The 19034-nt window shown below is 44.0% G+C and overlaps 1 protein-coding gene across 2 annotated transcripts in view; it reads right to left on the minus strand.

Annotated features, from left to right (window-relative positions):
* kcnc2 (potassium voltage-gated channel, Shaw-related subfamily, member 2) overlaps nucleotides 1–19034 on the minus strand; it is a 51840-nt gene that overhangs the window by 2981 nt on the left and 29825 nt on the right. The window contains exons 2-4 of one of the 2 annotated variants that reach the window (XM_020042608.3): nucleotides 6977–7916; nucleotides 5175–5351; nucleotides 580–663 (exon numbers count right to left, since the gene is read on the minus strand). In XM_020042608.3, coding sequence (XP_019898167.2) covers nucleotides 580–663; nucleotides 5175–5351; nucleotides 6977–7916 — 1201 coding nt within the window. The remainder of the gene's footprint in view (nucleotides 1–579; nucleotides 664–5174; nucleotides 5352–6976; nucleotides 7917–19034) is intronic. The other variant, XM_010887278.4, reaches the window with a different exon arrangement.

Genomic DNA, 19034 nt, shown 5'->3' on the forward strand with positions numbered 1-19034 from the left:
TTTATTGCCTTTATAAAAGTATAATGATATCGCACTAATGGCAATTCAACGTGACCCAGAGCTAAGCAACTTTAGGGGTGGTCACCTGACCTACAGTTCCACTTGTCGTTGGTCAGGACAAAGACAGTGCTGTTCTGCAGTTACTGTAAGGAAGCTCAAGAGTATTCTCAATGAAGCCATTGTGTAAAAGGAAATGTGGTATATGACCATTATGTCACAGCAAAAGGCTGTATTCAGGCACTTACACCACAACCTGCCGAGATGCCTTATTGGTACTTTAAACTGGTTACCAATGTAATTAGAACTACTGTATATCCTGTATATACCACATACTACTGTATATACCCCATAGTAGTAGCATACGGTGTGATAAAGTATGGCTTTCAGCCAATCACCAATCAGTTCATGTCTTTGGATGATAGAAATTGCTAATGCTTATGAAGTGGACATCTGTGTGGTGTTTTATTTGGGGGGGGGGGGGGTAAAGTGTGTAGGTGTGAAGGCAAGCCTTCATCTGGGCCAGGCATCACAGGATGGACGGTATGGGGGAACGAGAGCGCCTCAACGGGCAAGGCGAACCGTAGGGTGAGGTCACCGGAGACAGCCTCAGGGCGTTACCAGCCAAGCCCGCTATGTTGCTTAAGCTTCGGGATTTCTCAAAGCCTTCGGATGGACGGGACATGAACAAACACAGGCACGTGGTCACGTTTTCCAAGTCCGAGCCAGCCAAGTGAGCAGAGACAAGACAGGAGACAGGAGTGAGAGAGAGCAACATACAGTAACATGGTACATTAATGCACAAACGTTGTTTTCCATGAAACAGGTTAGATGGCACATTTAACTGAATGCGTTTTAAATACGTTTGCTATTCATTACTCATACTGCTCACAAAGTTATTCCAACATGGAGGTTTTACATGGTGGCATCATTACTGTGTTTCTGATTCACTGAAGTACAGTTGCTTAATGTCTTACAAGTTTGTTCATTTTTTTAAGAATAATTAATGGACAGACAGCTTTTCATGAATGATCTCTAGCATTACCACAGTGTATACAAAGTCGCTGCGACAAAGCCAACATAAAAAACACTGGACATGCAAACAAGTGGATTTAATAAATGCACAGCATCAGAACAATGGCAGTGATGGGGATGGAAATGACATTGATGGAAATGATGTTGCTTTTCTAATGATGTAATTAAATATCCGAGTTCCAGTATCACACCATCCCTATATAGATGAGCAAATTATGCCTGCCCGATGGTGGGAGCCAACTCAACTCAAACTATTTCCATCAGTAGTCCTGTTATGTGACCAGCCGTCAGTGAGAGACCAACAAACCGCACAGAATGTTTTTTACCCAGCATGCCCCTCATGACAGCGAGACAGGAAGAAAACATAGGCTAATGGAATTGTGGCATCATTTCCATACTGGAAACGGCTCCATTGGATTAAGCGTTTCAGAAGCAGCCGAACAGGCGGATCAAAGGGCAGCCCCAGTCTGTGCCGACGTGTAGAGCTGAAAACTAGAAAGGACCCCATGCCTTATGCATGAAGCGCTGCTGCACGGCTGCAACTGCCAACCGAGAAGGCAGATATGAGGGCACAGCTGAACAGTTTCACAGCCAGTGATGATATACGGGCGCCCTTTGGTTGGCACGGGACTAGGCAACGGGCAGCAGGCGACCCCAGGCCGGGGCAGACTGTTGGCATGTCACAGCGCCGTCCTGAGGGGCTGTACTTGGTACCAGCAAGAACCCCCCCCCGCCCAGAGTGATTTACTAGCAGGCTTTGTGTGTGTTTGGGTTCAATGGGAGCACAACCTCTGCATCTGAGCGGTTTTAAATATATTGCATCCATTAAATCATTTCTGAACGTATACCATAATAATGGTGCAACAATTAAAAGATGCCGTGCATAAAACAGTCAAGAGGTAATACAGACATTTTGAACTTCTAGGTTTAACACAAATATAAACACAGTTAAGTACACACACCAAAGCGTAAAACACATTCCATCCCATTGCTGATCCTATGATGTCAAGGCATCCCTGGTCCACCCATGTGCTGTTAAGTTCATCAACTGTGACATTTAGTTAAAATTATGTAGAATTCTAGGCAGCTAATGAACACAAATCGGCATACACCGATCAGCCATAACATTATGACCACTTACAGGTGAAGTGAATAAAACCGATAGTCTTGTTATCATGGCACCTGTCAGTGGGTGGGATTTATTAGGCAGCAAGTGAGCATTCTGTCCTCAAAGTTGATATGTTAGAAGCAATGGGCAAGCATAACTGAGCGATTATGACAAGGGCCAAATTGTGATGGCTAGACGACTGGGTCAGAGCATCTCCAAAACCGCAATCCTTGGGGGGTGTTCCCGGTCTGCAGTGGTCAGTACCTATCAAAAGTGGTCCAAGGAAGGAAAATGATGGCTCATTGATGCACATGGGGAGCGAAGGCTGGCCCGTGTGGTCCGATCCAACAGACATGCTTCGGTAGCTCAAATTTTCTGAAAGGTGTCAGAACACACAGAGCATCACAGTTTGTAGCGTATGGGGCTGAGTAACCACAGACCAGTCAGGGTGCCCACGCTGACCCCTGTCCACTGCTGAAAGCGCCTACAATGGGCACGTGAGCCTCGGAACTGGACCACGGAGCAATGGAAGAAGGTGGCCTGGTCTGATGAATGATGTTTCCTTTTACATCACATGGATGGCCAGGTGCATGTGCATCGCTTACCTGGAGAACAAATGGCACCAGGATGCACTATGGGAAGGAGGCAAGCTGACGAAGGGCAGTGTGATGCTTTGGGCAATGTTCTGCTGGGAAACCTTGGGTCCTGCCAGTCATGTGGATGTTACTTTGACATGTACCACCTACCTAAGCATTGTTGCAGACCATGTGCACCCTTTCATGGCAACGGTATTCCCTGATGGCATTGGCCTCTTTCAGCAGGATAATGCGCCCTGCCACAAAACAAATATGGTTCAGGAATGGTTTGAGGAACACAGCGAGTTCAATCCATCCCATCAAGTCCAATCCATGGAGGCCCCACCTCACAATTTACAGGACTTAAAGGATCTGCTGCTTACATCTTGGTGCCAGATACCACAGTGCACCTTCAGAGGTCTAGTGGAGTCCATGCCTCGACGGGTCAGGGCTGTTTTGGTGGCAAAAGGGGGACCTACACAATATTAGGCAGGTGGTCATAATGTTATGGCTGATCGGTGTACATTTATTATATTTCGGCAGTATGAGCAAGCTCATTAAACGTAAACAAAACGCTTACAGGCAGTCTAAACCAATATGCAATGTTATTTTTTATTTATTATTGCGAATATTGGCTGAGGAAGGCAGTAATGTCCTTTAATTTAGGCAACAGTATGACAAATAGCCGTCGGCAATCTCACGGTAGGGCACCGAATGAAACCATACATGCCACACATTGAAAACACATGCAGGAAATACTCTGTACTGAAAAGAACAACGTAAATGATCTGTTCAGTAACTCAATATGTGTATTCCCATGTCGTGGGAGTCATTTCACAGCAGGACCAATGGGAACCAGGTCACGCCGAACAAACAAGCCCAATGTAAGGTGGACCAGTCCAGAGGTGGCGTCAACATCCTAAACTAACCTACAAACATAGGCCATATACGTGCGTAGGTTTAAGCAGAGACGCGTGCTACATTACCGGGTCAATTCAATTAGAAAAGCGTGACTGAAAGGGAAAACCCTCAGGGGGAGACAGTAGCATGAGGCCTAAGAAAAGGATCTTTAGATCTGAGAGACGTTACATCCCTTTTGCCACAGCATTACTGGACACAAGCACCCAGGGTTGGGGTCCATTCCATTTCCAATGTGACTGAACAGGAATTTAAATGGAATTGACCCCAATCCTGGTAGTGACCTTGTCATACTGCAATTACACACCGACCTCCTCAGACGTGAGCTGACCGCCAGACTTTACGGCAAATCCAGTGTTCGCATGTGATTTAGATTTCCTTCGACTGGAGAGGCAGTTAACTTCTGATCGGAGGCAATTAGCCGTAGCGTAACAGAGTTCCTCATTAGAGTACGGAATAGATTACCACAACATTAACTGCTCACGATGACAGAGATAAAGCACTGGAATTAAGATAGTGAAGTACGCTTGAAGCCGAAACGTTTATTAGTCCTCAGAGTTAATTTCTCTTTCTATCAAATTGTCACTTTTTTGTCCTCTTGAGACACTTTACAATAGGGCGTTACATTAATTTGGTCGTCAACTGAACTTGGGTCCAGCGGTACTGAGACTACCCAACTCATCCAATCTGGAGAGGCACGGCCATAAGCTAATATACAACACGGACCTCTATTCCTGTTATTCATACATGTGGTGCTTAGTATTCAGCAATACGGTGTTTTCTGTAGTTTCAATGGTGGCATTTAATATGCCTTTCGGGGCGGGACACAGAGATCCAATTGCATTTCGCTCCCCGTTAAACGCTGCGAGGTTGGCCAATCTGTGAGATAGAAGGCTTATCACACACTCGGTCTGATCTCTTTCTGGATGGTTGATAACCTTGTGATGACCTCTAGCATAGGGTTCAGTGGTGGGCATTCTGGGTCGTCACGCAACATGACCTTTTGACAGAGACACTATAGGACAGCCGCCGCAACATCCCTCCGTAGCCTCAAGCAGGATTACATTAGCAGGCAAAGGCCTCTTGGTCTCCCTTATCTGGCACTTTGCTGAGAGGAATTCAACACGTGGGCAGGCGCAGGAATGAGACTTTTCACGGTTCATCCGAACGCAGCTCACAACACAAGGGTAGGCCCCTAGTAATCTGGACACAGTCGTAAGGCCGGACTGCCTTATGGAATCACACTGATAAGACCTGGGGATAACATCTCAGTTTGAACAACACCACTAATCACGCCATCATTACGGCACCGACAGGGCTGTGACCTTGAAACCCTCTTCATTTGAGGCAAACTTAAATTTGTGTGTAATGTTTTCGTTACAAACATGCAGTGGTGAATGGTCTTAACATGACAACAAACAACAGATGAGCGCAATGGAAGACGACAACATGCACTTCAAAACCAAAACGGGACTGAACAACTCCACAAAGGCGGGGTCTAACGCGCCAGGGCTCCTGATGCCTTGGCAGTAGGACCGTACCTGCTCTCCTCATGCTACTATCTGCAGGGCAGGTGTAGTCATCGGCGGGCAGCAGGAAGCACGTCCCCCCGCTCCTCCGTTCCTGCTCCCGAGTGCTGGACCTGCGTATGGGGACCCGTTCCTCTGTGCTAGGGGACATGGTGAGGTCACTGTCTCCACTGCAGTCGGCAGACAGCACTGGTGACCCCGAGGGGGGGGGCGACACGAGAAAACCAGGGTTGAGGGATCGAATAAGGACACACATCAAACAGCCTCCTACATCAAGAGCACATGCTAAAATGCCATGAGGACCAGGTGCACAGCAGGAGAGGAGTAAAAAGGGGAAATGGACAAGACGCTAAACAATTGTGTCTGCCTATAAAAGAGCTAGCCAGAATATAAAAATGATTCACAAAGAACTACTCACACCATCATGGAAAAGCTACTTTAGGACTCAGATTAATACATCTAAAAATGTTGTAAAGTTGTAATTCAGCATATAATTTCATTGCAACAATGAATGTAGTTTCATTGCATTTCAAATTACCCACAGTCAAAAATAAATCATGCTGACTTCTCATGAGGTCTGTTTAAATAAGTGTGGGTAACATGGCAAATTCGGATGAAGCAAAAAAAAAACTGCAAAGCATGTTCAAACCCTGAGCAATTGCAGGATTTGAAGAACACAGGGGTCAGCACTAATTTCCATCAATATCAAACATGTCAGATGGAATTAAAGATGCCTGGAAGCCTGGAGGAAATGCACAGCCACCTACAGACTGTACATAAATGAACAATCCCTAACAGCCAAATGCTGCTTCTGTGATTGTCCAAAACTTTATTAGCAAATAAATATTTCACTGCCCCCCCATCTTCTACCCATCAATTATTTTTCCAGCATTTGCCCATCCCTGGATACGCGAGGACAGCTGTGTGGCAGTAGTGAAACTGAGTCAGTGGTGAAAACCAGGCAACAGTGCTCACTCTTTGATGGGCATCAGAGGCAGTAGTGGCTTTCTGGGCAGAGGACATTTCCAGTCCTTTGAAAGACATCAAATAACCATCCATTTTGCATCTGAAACTAGATCCCCCATGTACCCTTTCTCTTCCTTACCCCGCTGTCCGTGTATTGCATGTACACCCCAAAATCCGCAAACGCAAACCTGGACCTGGAAGCCAGTGCCATTGTGTTCTCACATGGTTTCATTCTAATCAGGGAAACCAGGTGGGCGCAATTAATTATCTGTCAAAACAGAAAAACAGCAGATTCTGGACATTGTGGAGAATCTGTTCTAGAAATATAAGGTACATAGAGGATTGTGTTTTTATTTACTGTATATATATTTAGGGTATTATATTATCTGTGTTGACAGAGTAGTGGGCAGCAGAGGTGAGGACATGGATGAAGAGGGAGGCAGAGGTCCTTGTTAGGGTGAATTTCACCAGGTAAGTATAACTGAGAACATTCTCATTTTCACCACCAACTGTCTTTCTCAGGGAAAGAATTATAGTCTTTCCACATTTCTCACTAGCAATCCTTTGGTTACAGACGCTCTAACCAGTAGACTTCCCTGTCCCTCCTCAACATTAGGGCTCCTTTAGGGGTTCTTCAAATTTAAACTCTATTGATTTCTCAAACAACCCACTGAAGAACCATTTGGGGTTCATTTTTTTCTCTCAGATGGTTATCTGAAGAATCATTGACAGGGGTTCCACCGCAGTTTCAATTTGAAAAACCCCTTGAGCATCCAGACATGTTCCGTTTTCAGAGCTAGTTCATCTTCCCACTAAGTGCTACAACAGAGGTGGGCTGGTGGTCTCACCCAAACGGTTGCTTTCCAGCGCCCTGTTCCCCTTCATGTGGCAGAGGTCGCCCTGAGGGCTGTCGCAGGCGGTGTTGTGGTCGGCCTTGACACAGGTGGGCGATCCTCCCTGCGCGGCCTGGGGGATGTGCTTCTTCCTCTTCTTGGGCAGCTTCTGTTTGGCCATGGCCAGAGAGTAGTACATCCCAAAGTTATTGACGATGACGGGCACGGGCATGGCTATCGTCAGCACACCGGCCAGGGCGCACAACGCCCCCACCAGCATGCCCGACCACGTCTTTGGGTACATGTCGCCGTAGCCCAGCGTGGTCATGGTGACCACGGCCCACCAGAATCCAATGGGGATGTTCTTGAACAGGGTGTGTTCGCCAGCCGTGGGGTCGTTGGGGTTGGCGCCGATGCGCTCGGCATAGTAGATCGCGGTCGCGAAGATGAGGACCCCAAGGGCGAGGAAGATGATGAGGAGCAGGAACTCGTTGGTGCTGGCCTTCAAGGTGTGCCCCAGCACACGAAGCCCCACGAAGTGGCGTGTCAGCTTGAAGATACGCAGGATCCTGACAAACCTCACCACCCGGAGGAAGCCCAACACGTCCTTGGCCGCTTTAGACGACAGCCCGCTCAGGCCCACCTCCAGGTAGAAGGGCAGGATGGCCACAAAATCGATGATGTTGAGCAGGTTTTTGACGAACTCCAGCTTGTCCGGGCTGAAGACGACACGCACCATGAACTCCAGGGTGAACCAGAGCACGCAGACACCCTCCACATAAGTGAGCGCCGGGTCCGTCTCAATGATGTAGTCGAGGCCCAGGTCCGGCAGGCTGCCGTTGAGCACCGACTCGGATTTGTTGACGACGGTGATGGTGTTGAACGCCTCGTGGGTCTCCAGGCAGAAGGTGGTGATGGAGACCAGGATGAAGAACAAGGATGCAAAGGCCACAAACTGGAGAAAAGGAGAGGGAGGGGCAACAGAGAGAGAATCTTAAAGGGGAAACTGTTTTGTCACTGCCGCTCATGACGCACGATACATTCAACACGCATCCTCTTATTCATCTATTCACTAATCACAGAGAAAGGCTGAAAAAGAGAAAAGGTGGAAAGAGAGAACAGTAGCAACATTAATTAACATCACCTACATCAAACTGAAAAGACTCCAGAGAGAGCGTCATTTATAAGCACAGCCAATAGACAAACAGCCGTTCACCCAGCAACAGTCTGTCCTTCTTGTCATGCCATGTTTGGCTTGCATGACCTGCATGTAGTAGGTCAGAGGTCAAACATGGCATGAGAGGGCCAAAAAACAGATGGGGGATTTTGTTCAGAACCATTTCAGTCACTTATACATTTCTAAGAACTACAGGTCATAGTAGATTACCTTGTTCTACAAATTACAGATTCCAAATCCAGCTAGAATGACGTAGCTGTACAGAAACGCATTGCGTTATTACCTGTGGTTTCAGTGACGCGTTGATGAGCGTTTGATCAAGAACCCCTTCAAGATACCGAGGTGACAGAGACAAAGAGAGAGACAAAGAGATATTCCTAGAACTATGAGTCACCTTTTAAACAGCAGCTGTTGTTGAGGCACAGTGGAGTTTCTTTAATTAGTGTCTTTGCCTAGTGGCTTTACCTCTGTGCTAGTCCTCACTAGCTGAGATACTAGTACCTCAAGTTTCATAATCACATTTTATCAGGAAAAAAACTCTATTCCCAATCATACTTGTAGACAATGTCATCGCCTTGCAAGTAAGCTAAGCATTTGCAAAAAGTGGTGAGTCTAATGGCCATCCATGGTAAACGGGCAGGCCATCAAATCAAAGGATCTCATCGCATATTGTTTTGGACAAAAATGGAAATGTCTCTGTTTGTCACTTTCACATGGTTGTAGTAATAATAGTATCCACTGAATCGTCTTGAATCTATCTTTTGCCTTTAGAATGTCCCATTTACAAGAAGCATCCACTTATTTTCACTGGCAGATAATGCCTCGTGGTCCTGAAGTGACAGATAATGCCACGTGGTCCTGAAGTGACAGATAATGCCCTCTGGACATGAAGTGACAGATAATGCCCTCTGGACATGAAGTGACAGATAACGCCCTCTGGACATGAAGTGACAGATAACGCCCTCTGGACATGAAGTGACAGATAACGCCCTCTGGACATGAAGTGACAGATAATGCCCTCTGGACATGAAGTGACAGATAATGCCCTCTGGACATGAAGTGACAGATAATGCCCTCTGGACATGAAGTGACAGATAATGCCCTCTGGACATGAAGTGACAGATAATGCCCTCTGGTCCTGAAGTGACAGATAACGCCCTCTGGACATGAAGTGATAGATAATGCCCTCTGGTCCTGAAGTGACAGTGAATACAGCAATAACTTTCCGGACACATAAACAATACTCGCATGCAACATACCACGGGGAGACTAGAAAAATCTGCCTCTTCCCCATTTAACCTCCAAACAGCTTCTGTTTTAGCCAATTTAGAAAAAAATACACTAAATATTCATACTACTTAATTAAATTTAATTTAAAACAAAATGATCACTATATTTTAATTTGGAAAGTCCACCACAGTGACCGACATTTTCTTCATGATGGGGAAAGTAATTCATAATAGGATATTTTTGTGCATTTTCAGCCTCCTAGCTTCCTCTCCTCAAAGACCTTTGAACCATGCTCCCTTTCTGCTGCAGGTGTATTCCAGCCCCAAACAATCACGTGATTGGCCAACAGGATGCACAATAGGGTTGACTGCATAGATTTGCCTCAGGTAAATGGAGGAGAAAATGTGTTGAACATCCCATGTTATGTACACAGTTTACGAGAAGCTTAAGCTTTGGCATATCACTGTTGAAAAAAGTACATAAACAGTGTGTGGTGAATGTTCTCTGCTGACCTACACTACACGCCAAGTCAAACAAATTACAGAAACTTCTTTCAGTTTAGACGAACATGTCTGAGTAAATTACAGTGTAATGCCAATGACCATTACATAGAAAGAAGCATTGAAAAGCAGGGATAGTTTAACATTTTCGTTAGTAATGTAGCCAGATAAACATACCATAACCTCCTACTGCACATTTCGATTAACGTTCACTACAAGCTATAGTTGAAACCCAGCAGTTAATTATAGTTAATCAGCAAGACCAGAAAGAGATCTGCAAACAATATAACAACCAAAGCTTTACTGACACTAAACCTAAACAAATAACTGGGGTAAGCAATATGGTGAAACGTCAACGATGATTTATCCAAGTGCCTAAGGGGTATGGGATCAACTTTACAGCCCACCCAGCTGTCTTACTTCAGTCAAGTGCAGCACACCACCTGTAATCCAGTGTCAGAAGGGAAGAACGCAGACTGAATCACAAATCAATGACTTACCCTCCTAGACCAGGGCTGGCCCAAGGGAGGTTTAAGTTCAAAAAATAAAAAACATGTTCTTTTGGATTAAAAGAAACACTCCGGGATGTCTTAAATGTCTAAATTTAGATTTTATCCAACAAAAGCCCTTTTTGCTTTTGATGGAGAAACTGGTTTAAAAAGGGGTCAGTGAGTTTATCTATTCCATTGTGGTTGTGGGGTACAAAAAAGACAGCCCACTCCCACACCAGACTGAATGACCGATCTCTTGTGAAGATCTGAGGTTAGAGGATGAAAGCTACAGTGTTGCCTGACAACTCACACCGAATTCCTGCGCTTCTCTGTGAAGTAATGTAATATGTACAGCAACACATTACTATGAGCAGATGGGTGACTTCTGTCGCAACAAGCAAATAAACAAATAAAGTGAGAGCCTAAGCATTTCAGCATGTTAACACCTTGGGACTAGAAGGCCAGATCTGCATGATGCATACTGTAGTTTTTCCTAACATGCCAAACCAGAATCACATCAGGAGGTAAGGCGAAATACTGTACACCAAGACGTTAGCAGCAGATCCCTTAAGTCCTGTAAGTTGCGAGGTGGGGTCTCCATGGATCGGACTTGATGGGATGGATTGAACTCGTTGTTGTGTTCCTGAACCATTTTGCCCAACATTGCCCAATGCATCACACTGCCCCCGCCGGCTTGATTCCTTCCCATAGTGCATTCTGGTGCCATGTGTTCTCCAGGTAAGAGTCGCACACAAACCCGGCCATCCACGTGATTTAGAAGAAAACGTGATTCATCAGACCAGGCCACCTTCTTCCATTGCTCCGTGGTCCAGTTCTGATGCTCACGTGGCCTTTGTAGGCGCTTTCGGCAGTCGACAGAGGTCAGCATTGGCACCCTGACTGGCCTGCGGCTATGCAGCCCCATACGCAACAAACTGTGATGCACTGTGTGTTCTGACATCTTTCTATCAGTGCCAGAATTAACCTTTTCAGCAATTTGAGGTACAGTAGCTCGTCTGTTGGATTGGACCACATGGGCCAGTCTTCACTCCCCACGTGCATCAATGAGCCTTGGCCGCCCATGACCCTGTCGCCGGTTCACCGCTTTTCCTTCCTTGGACCACTTTTGATGGGTACTGACCACTGCAGACCGGGAACACTCCACAAGGAGTTTTGGAGATGCTCTCACCCAGTCGTTTAGCCATCACAATTTGGCCCTTTGGTCAAAGTCGCTCAGATCCTTAAGCTTGCCCATTTTTCTTGCTTCTAACATATCAACGTTGAGGACAGAAGGTTCCCTTGCTGCCTAATATATCCAATGACAGGTGCCATGATAACAAGATTATCAGTGTTATTCACTTCATAATGTTATGGCTGATCGGTGTACATAGTCATGCATTGCATTGTCAGAAATTGCATTGCTTATTTTGTTGTTTAATCTAACAAAAATATGCTATGTGCTCTGTAAATATGGGTGTTAATTAAGCATGCATAGAAACACAGTGAAGATATTGAATGTAATGATTTCAATTTAACTATGTGATGTGGAACGTGTACCACAAGGCGGCCTCACCAACCAGACTGCAGATGTTTTGTTGTTGCAGTTCTAGATGTAGCAATCAACCTCACTAATTGTCGACCTAGTATCTCTCTGTAGCCCTGCATAAAACATTATCATACAGTTTGATCCAACATGATTACAAGATTTTTTTATTACCGCTCAATTGATAATGTCAGATAGCAAAATACATTCTAATTACAATCTAACATAAACTTGGCTAAAATAGTTTGACTGCCACAACCTCTGTTGTCTTTAGTAAACTTTGCTTATTATGTTTAATATTTGTACGTCCTTCTTTCCAGAACTGACTTTTGCCGATATGTCATTCATTGATTATCATGCACTTACTACTAAACTGTGTGGTTTTCACCTAGCTTAAAGTATATGCACTTACTATGAGTCGCTCTGTGTAAGAAGGTCTACTAAATGACTAAAATGTAATAATGTTAAATAAAAATGTATGTAAATAATAAAAACAATTATGTAAATAATACAAAAATGTAATTTTAACACAATTCAGATTGTTTTTGTTTATAGTTTAAAATGCCATCTAGCTAATTAGAATTGAAGACTTAGAAATTACCTCACAATATCGTGTTTTAAGTGTTCATGCTTTTTACATGTTTTTTTAAGTTTTGGCATTAATGACCAGTTACCGTATGAATCATTTGTGTTCATTTATGTAAACAAGGCATATAACTTTTATACATTTTCCCCTCCTAACTTTAGGTGGTATGCGCTTAGCTCTCTGACTCACATCCAATCCCCACTTACATGCTGTCTTATGTCGACCAATGACGTAGACATATGAGGCTGGAGTACGCCCATAACAGAAAGACTAACTCAGTTTGGTTATCAAACAAATTGCAGATCGACTCGAATTGACATAAAAAAACACTTCTTGAGTGCGCCAAATCAGATAGCATCATCTTAATAGAACATTCTACGTAGATAACAGGCCACGGTTAAACCAGGCAGAGACGGGGACGCCACGGTTACGTGTCTGCCCAGGCCACGGTTAAACCAGGCAGAGACGGGGACGCCACGGTTACGTGTCTGCCCAGGCCACGGTTAAACCAGGCAGAGACGGGGACGCCTCGGTTACGTGTCTGCCCAGGCCACGGTTAAACCAGGCGGAGACGGGGACGCCACGGTTACGTGTCTGCCCAGGCCACGGTTAAACCAGGCAGAGACGGGGACGCCTCGGTTACGTGTCTGCCCAGGCCACGGTTAAACCAGGCAGAGACGGGGACGCCACGGTTACGTGTCTGCCCAGGCCACGGTTAAACCAGGCAGAGACGGGGACGCCTCGGTTACGTGTCTGCCCAGGCCACGGTTAAACCAGGCAGAGACGGGGACGCCACGGTTACGTGTCTGCCCAGGCCACGGTTAAACCAGGCGGAGACGGGGACGCCATGGTTACGTGTCTGCCCAGGCCACGGTTAAACCAGGCAGAGACGGGGACGCCACGGTTACGTGTCTGCCCAGGCCACGGTTAAATCAGGCAGAGACGGGGACGCCACGGTTACGTGTCTGCCCAGGCCACGGTTAAACCAGGCGGAGACGGGGACGCCATGGTTACGTGTCTGCCCAGGCCACGGTTAAACCAGGCAGAGACGGGGACGCCACGGTTACGTGTCTGCCCAGGCCACAGTTAAACCAGGCAGACGTGTATTGTGTGTCTAGTATGGTCACATGGCAGCTGGTTAGTGTACAGTATATGTTTATCATTTTGAAAGGAAAATAATAGTGTTTAGTAGTATAAATGTTTAACATAATTTAGATTGTCTTTGTGCATACAATATAGTCTAATTTACGTTCTACCAACACACTTCACATCGCCATCACCAAATCAATGTTTCAGACACACACAGAGACATCAAACACAATGGCCCTGTAAGAACATGTACATTAAAGATTAACTCATACATTAAAGATTAAGTCATACATTAAAGACTAAGTCATACATTAAAAGCACCAAGTCTAAATGTGAAAGCGCAAGGCAAATGGTCTCCTTCGCATGCCGCCTCATTCCCATTAGGACTACCAGGAAACATCAGAATAATTAGCGAAGCCATTTCTTCCTTTCAAACGATCAATCATATGTACACATGCCAATAACGTTTCTTCTTCCATGAAAATGTAACTCACAAATACGTATATTACAGCGCTGTTTGGTTTGGAATGGAGCTCCTTAGCAGACACACTCCAAACTTGGCCCAAATATGTGTATGTACATATATTTCTGTGTGTGTGTGTGTGTGTTTGCGGATATGTGTGTACCACAGATGCCGTCTTTCTTCCAATAAATTCTCCTTTCCTTCCGGAGCTCAGAGGAAGTCATGTGACACTGCCTTGTTGTGCATAACACGGGTTCTGGTGACTGGTCCAAAGTGCTCGTCTGGGAAGTGGAAGAGTGCTGGAGCTCAGCCTGCGAATCATGACGTCCCACAACATTCTTCGGCACTATGTGGGTCACCCATTTATATCAGTGCATTTTGGTTCCACGCAGTGTTCCCATGGATCATACATTCGTCATTCCTTTTTTTTTTTTGTCAACCTGTATACATTTTTTTTTTTACAGGAAAAGGCCACGTTTTGAAAAGGCACCAGGCATCCAGCAACGCAAAGGAGCTATGAATAAATCCTTCTGAATTTACAGTGTTTCACCAAGAGAACCGGGGTACTAACAATTTGAATCTAGATCTATAGGGCCAAGTTCACGGTCGAGGCAGCGACAGAACTTGACATCATGGAGCACATTTAACAATGTTAAGTAGCAGGCATGCAAGGAAGTCCTAATGGACAGAAGCTCAGTTATAATGTGATTTACTCTCCAGTGTCATATGAGCTTTCTAAAAACTAAATGTAAAGACAGATTTATAATTCTCTTCCCCAAAAGCTTCACGTTCTTGTGCAACAATGAACCAAAAGGCTTGGAATAAAAAGGAGATTTAGCATGGTGGTTATTGGCAGATCAAGTAACCACGGCGACCTTAAAAGAATACTTCGGGATTTTTCTATGAGGCCAAAAGATGCACTTGTGGTTCCCAATTCTATTTCTCTTTGTCCAGTATGAAGGAACTCATAGGTAGATTTAGTAGATATTTAATGGGTTTAAAATCCTGAACTATCCATTTGATAAAGCTTCTAATAGCTTTTTCTTTTTCACTCCAGGCAACATCTGCCATTTTTGCTGCAACACATTGCTTCCATTCCAATTACTAATTCTATGGTTTCAGCAAGTAACAATAAAGTTGTCGAGTCCATGGAACAACAACAGAACACAAGACAATGGCACAAATGCCGGATGTCCCGTCTTCAATGTCGACTGTTCACAAAATGGGAAATGCCCTCCTTTTGAATGTAGCACCCTTTTAAATTATACCACCGAACAATCCCTTTCTTAGCCTGCGAAGACTTTGTGAAGAACGGTGGTAACTGTCATTTCACCCTGTGGTATATTTCTCCCTCACACACAGGCATGAATAGGGAGCCATTTGGAACATCACCCCAGTCACGTCTACAGACACTAGAGTTACAGACACAAGAGGTATAACTGCCTACAGACAATAGATTTACAGAAAATAGACCTATATCTACAGACATGCGAGCTAAAGAAAGCAGACCCAAGAGCTATGCCTACAGACATTGGAGTTACAGACGTCAGAGCTATACCTACAGACACTAGATCTGGGCCTACAGACATTAGTTGCAGAAACTAGAGCTATAATTACAGACAAGAGCTATACGTACAAACGCTAGAGCTCCAGACACTAGAGCTATGCCAACAGACACTTGGGCTATGCCAACAGACATTAGGAATATACGACTGAGCTGGAAAGCCTAACTGACACAACGAGGTCTGTTACGAGAAACTGGGGTAGAAAATAAAAGCTTGCAGTAGGATCCAGGAGCAACAATAAATGTGTAGTGGGAGGCAGGCAAACATCCTGGATGAAATTTCTACCGGAGGCAACAACATTTACTCAATTGATCAATAACTTCAACATAGGGACTTTCGGACCAAATTAATTAGGATCCAGGTTTCCTGTGTAAAACAACCTTGCTAGCCTGGTAAGCTAATGTGACAGGCACTCACTTGGGGAGCATGGTTATTTCATCACGTAAGAGTGGTACCTCAGACCTTTATCACACTCACAATGGAGCCCTATGCATCATGCACAATCTTCCCAGTGAAGACAAAACAGATCCATCTCCGTCTGGAAACTGTCCATTTTGGCTCCAATTCCACACACATATTCCATCAACTGCTGGCACAGCAACACACATAGATGGACAAACCCTGGCATCCGTCCATAAAAAATAAAAAACACAGATCAGATGACTACTCCTCTGCAAAATCCTGTCAGATTCCACCAATCAATGGGACCGTTAGCCCCACCTCAACTGGACACCCATCATCTGTTGGAAACACGGGTCCAAATGGCGACCTGTTTGCTAGGCAAAATAAATGCGCTACGCAAGATGTAATTTGGAACAGAGGTGAATTCCTCTTATTTCTTTCATACTTCCAGTAGTCGCTTAACCAGGTAGCTAGGCTGTATCAGTTAGAAAACAATTTCATTAATAGCTTGATGAACGCGTTTTGTACTCTAAAATAGAAAGATAAATATCACTTTCTTGACAATAACAAATGATTAGCTATTAATAGATTCATTAATATACAGTAGATGACAGGACAATGACAAGTATTGCACATTTACCCTACTGGATAAAAACACTTAAATAAAATGACATTCACATTGAAGATCTACTTTGGGTCTTTCAGATTACTTACATCCTGTCTTTTTATCATTTGTTTTACATTAAAACAACCTCTCTTGGTTGATCTCGGCTCAGCCTTTTATGGTTTCACCGGAGATTCGCTGAGTTTTGAGCGTGTCCAGTTTCACGGCGTATAGTTATGGTCAGGATACTGCTTCTACAGAATGCTCTTGGTATCACTTGAAATGCCCAAAGACACACAAACATGATACTCCCAGTACATAACATGGGGGATACTGATCAAAATCCTATAAGATCAGAGGACCATCAGTACAATCACACACAGACCTGGTCATTAGACACACTATGTGGACCGGGCCTGTGTTTTCATGTCGTGTGCTCTATTTAACTTAACATATGTTGTGTTCCTGCCAAAGCCTGAATTTGTTAACAGAAAGGATAACAAGACAAGAGAAGGTAAAAGGGCACAGCAAACATACCAGCACATAACTATAAAAGTATACGAGTACTTAACATACCAGTACGGAATAAGACCAGCATTCTAGTACTTAATAAGACAAGATACCAGACAAAATACCAGTACTTAATAAGACAAACACACCAGTACATATGACAAACACACTAGTACTTAAAATTCCTATTTTCCTGCCATTTCAAATATCAACAGATGTTCCAGAAGGCCAATTGTTTTAAACAATCCATTATTGTTGTCCCAGTCTGTAGTTAGTGTTATTAGCATTGTCCAAATTCATGAATGGAAACGGTTCGTACCACTATTGCAAAGCTGCACTGCAAGCAGAAATCTATTAGAAAACTACATTCCATAATGTTGCAGTAGCATAGATTTTTTTAAACTGTACACTGACGAAACAGCAACCGCAATTAGCTGAATTCAAACTGGCACTAGCAAACAATTTTTTACAGCCACCATACACAGCTTCTGTTCTTCGGCAGTGATGTCATCGAGGTGAGCGTGAACTTAAACCTCAACAAGCTATGTGAAGATAGGTTGCTTAACTTAGCTTTATAAAATTGCTGCTAGTTTCCGCTTACGTATAGTATTGCTATATTTTTTTAATATATTTATATATTTCTTAATTCTTACTATGTAGATGTCGTGTGTCATGTCACAAGAATTTCATTGTGCAGGGTGACGCGGTGTTATTCAGTGCGTTTGCTGAATAAACTTAGAACTTTTGGATTTTCTTTGATCGATATCGACTTCTGCCTCCTCGTTTGCTTGCTTGTGGATCTTGAGTTAATTAAATTCGACCTGCTCTGCAATTGGGACAATACTTCTGCCTCTCTTAAGATGTATTGTGGGAGAATCAATGGATAAATCAACGAGACATACAATTTTTACAAGAAACATTTTAATACAGAGGATCGTGAAGAGGACTGAAGGCAAATTCCATCCAGATACTCAGTTCAACCCGTGGACAGATTGTAAGTAATACTTCTGATATCTGTGTTGTAATACACCAAGTACACATTGCCTCAGGATATTCTGGGCAAGTGTTCGAGGTTAACGTGTTCACCATCGCCAAGGTGACTGTCCGAGGTGAATATCCAAGACGAACAAGGTAACTAGCTAGCGAATACTAACATTCCTTTACTGTGTATACATGAACTAATTCCGAACGAACACATGGATAGATATAATTGTGAACAATCATGAATTTGTACGATCCGAATAACGCTAATTACTGAATAAGACAGAGACGAATGAGGGATTGTTTAAAAAAATTATGATGTGCCTGAAGGACCAACTGGAAGGGAAGGGGACTGGAAAAAGATTTTTTGACAAACTATCCCTTTAATAAGACAAACACACCAGTACTTAATAAGACAAACACAACAGTACTTAATAAGACAAACACAACAGTACTTAATAAGACAAACATACCAGTACTTAATAAGACAAACATACCTGTAATTACTAAGACAAACATACCAGTACTTAATAACATTGACTCCAGTTAAACAGTGTTTTAAACAAGCAAACCATACTTACATGATGGCTACATTTACAACTGACATGGCAGATGTATTTAACCTACCAAATAATTGACTTTCAGCGCAAGTCTTCAGAGACCATGAAGAATCTCACTGTCATACCGGAATAAAGCCTCAAACCCCAGCGGGAGACGATGACACATTACTCTTCATGGGAAACATCAGTGACAGCAACCAACAGCGGACAGCTAATGACTTGTCCCTTGGTTTAAGTGGACACCCACACAAACCCTGGGTATTGTCTCCCATCCACAGTCATGGAACACACAAACCCTGGGTATTGTCTCCCATCCACAGTCATGGAACACACAAACCCTGGGTATTGTCTCCCATCAACAGTCATGGAACA

The sequence above is a fragment of the Esox lucius genome, chromosome 23, assembly GCF_011004845.1.
Source record: "Esox lucius isolate fEsoLuc1 chromosome 23, fEsoLuc1.pri, whole genome shotgun sequence".
Taxonomy (NCBI): Eukaryota; Metazoa; Chordata; class Actinopteri; order Esociformes; family Esocidae; genus Esox; species Esox lucius.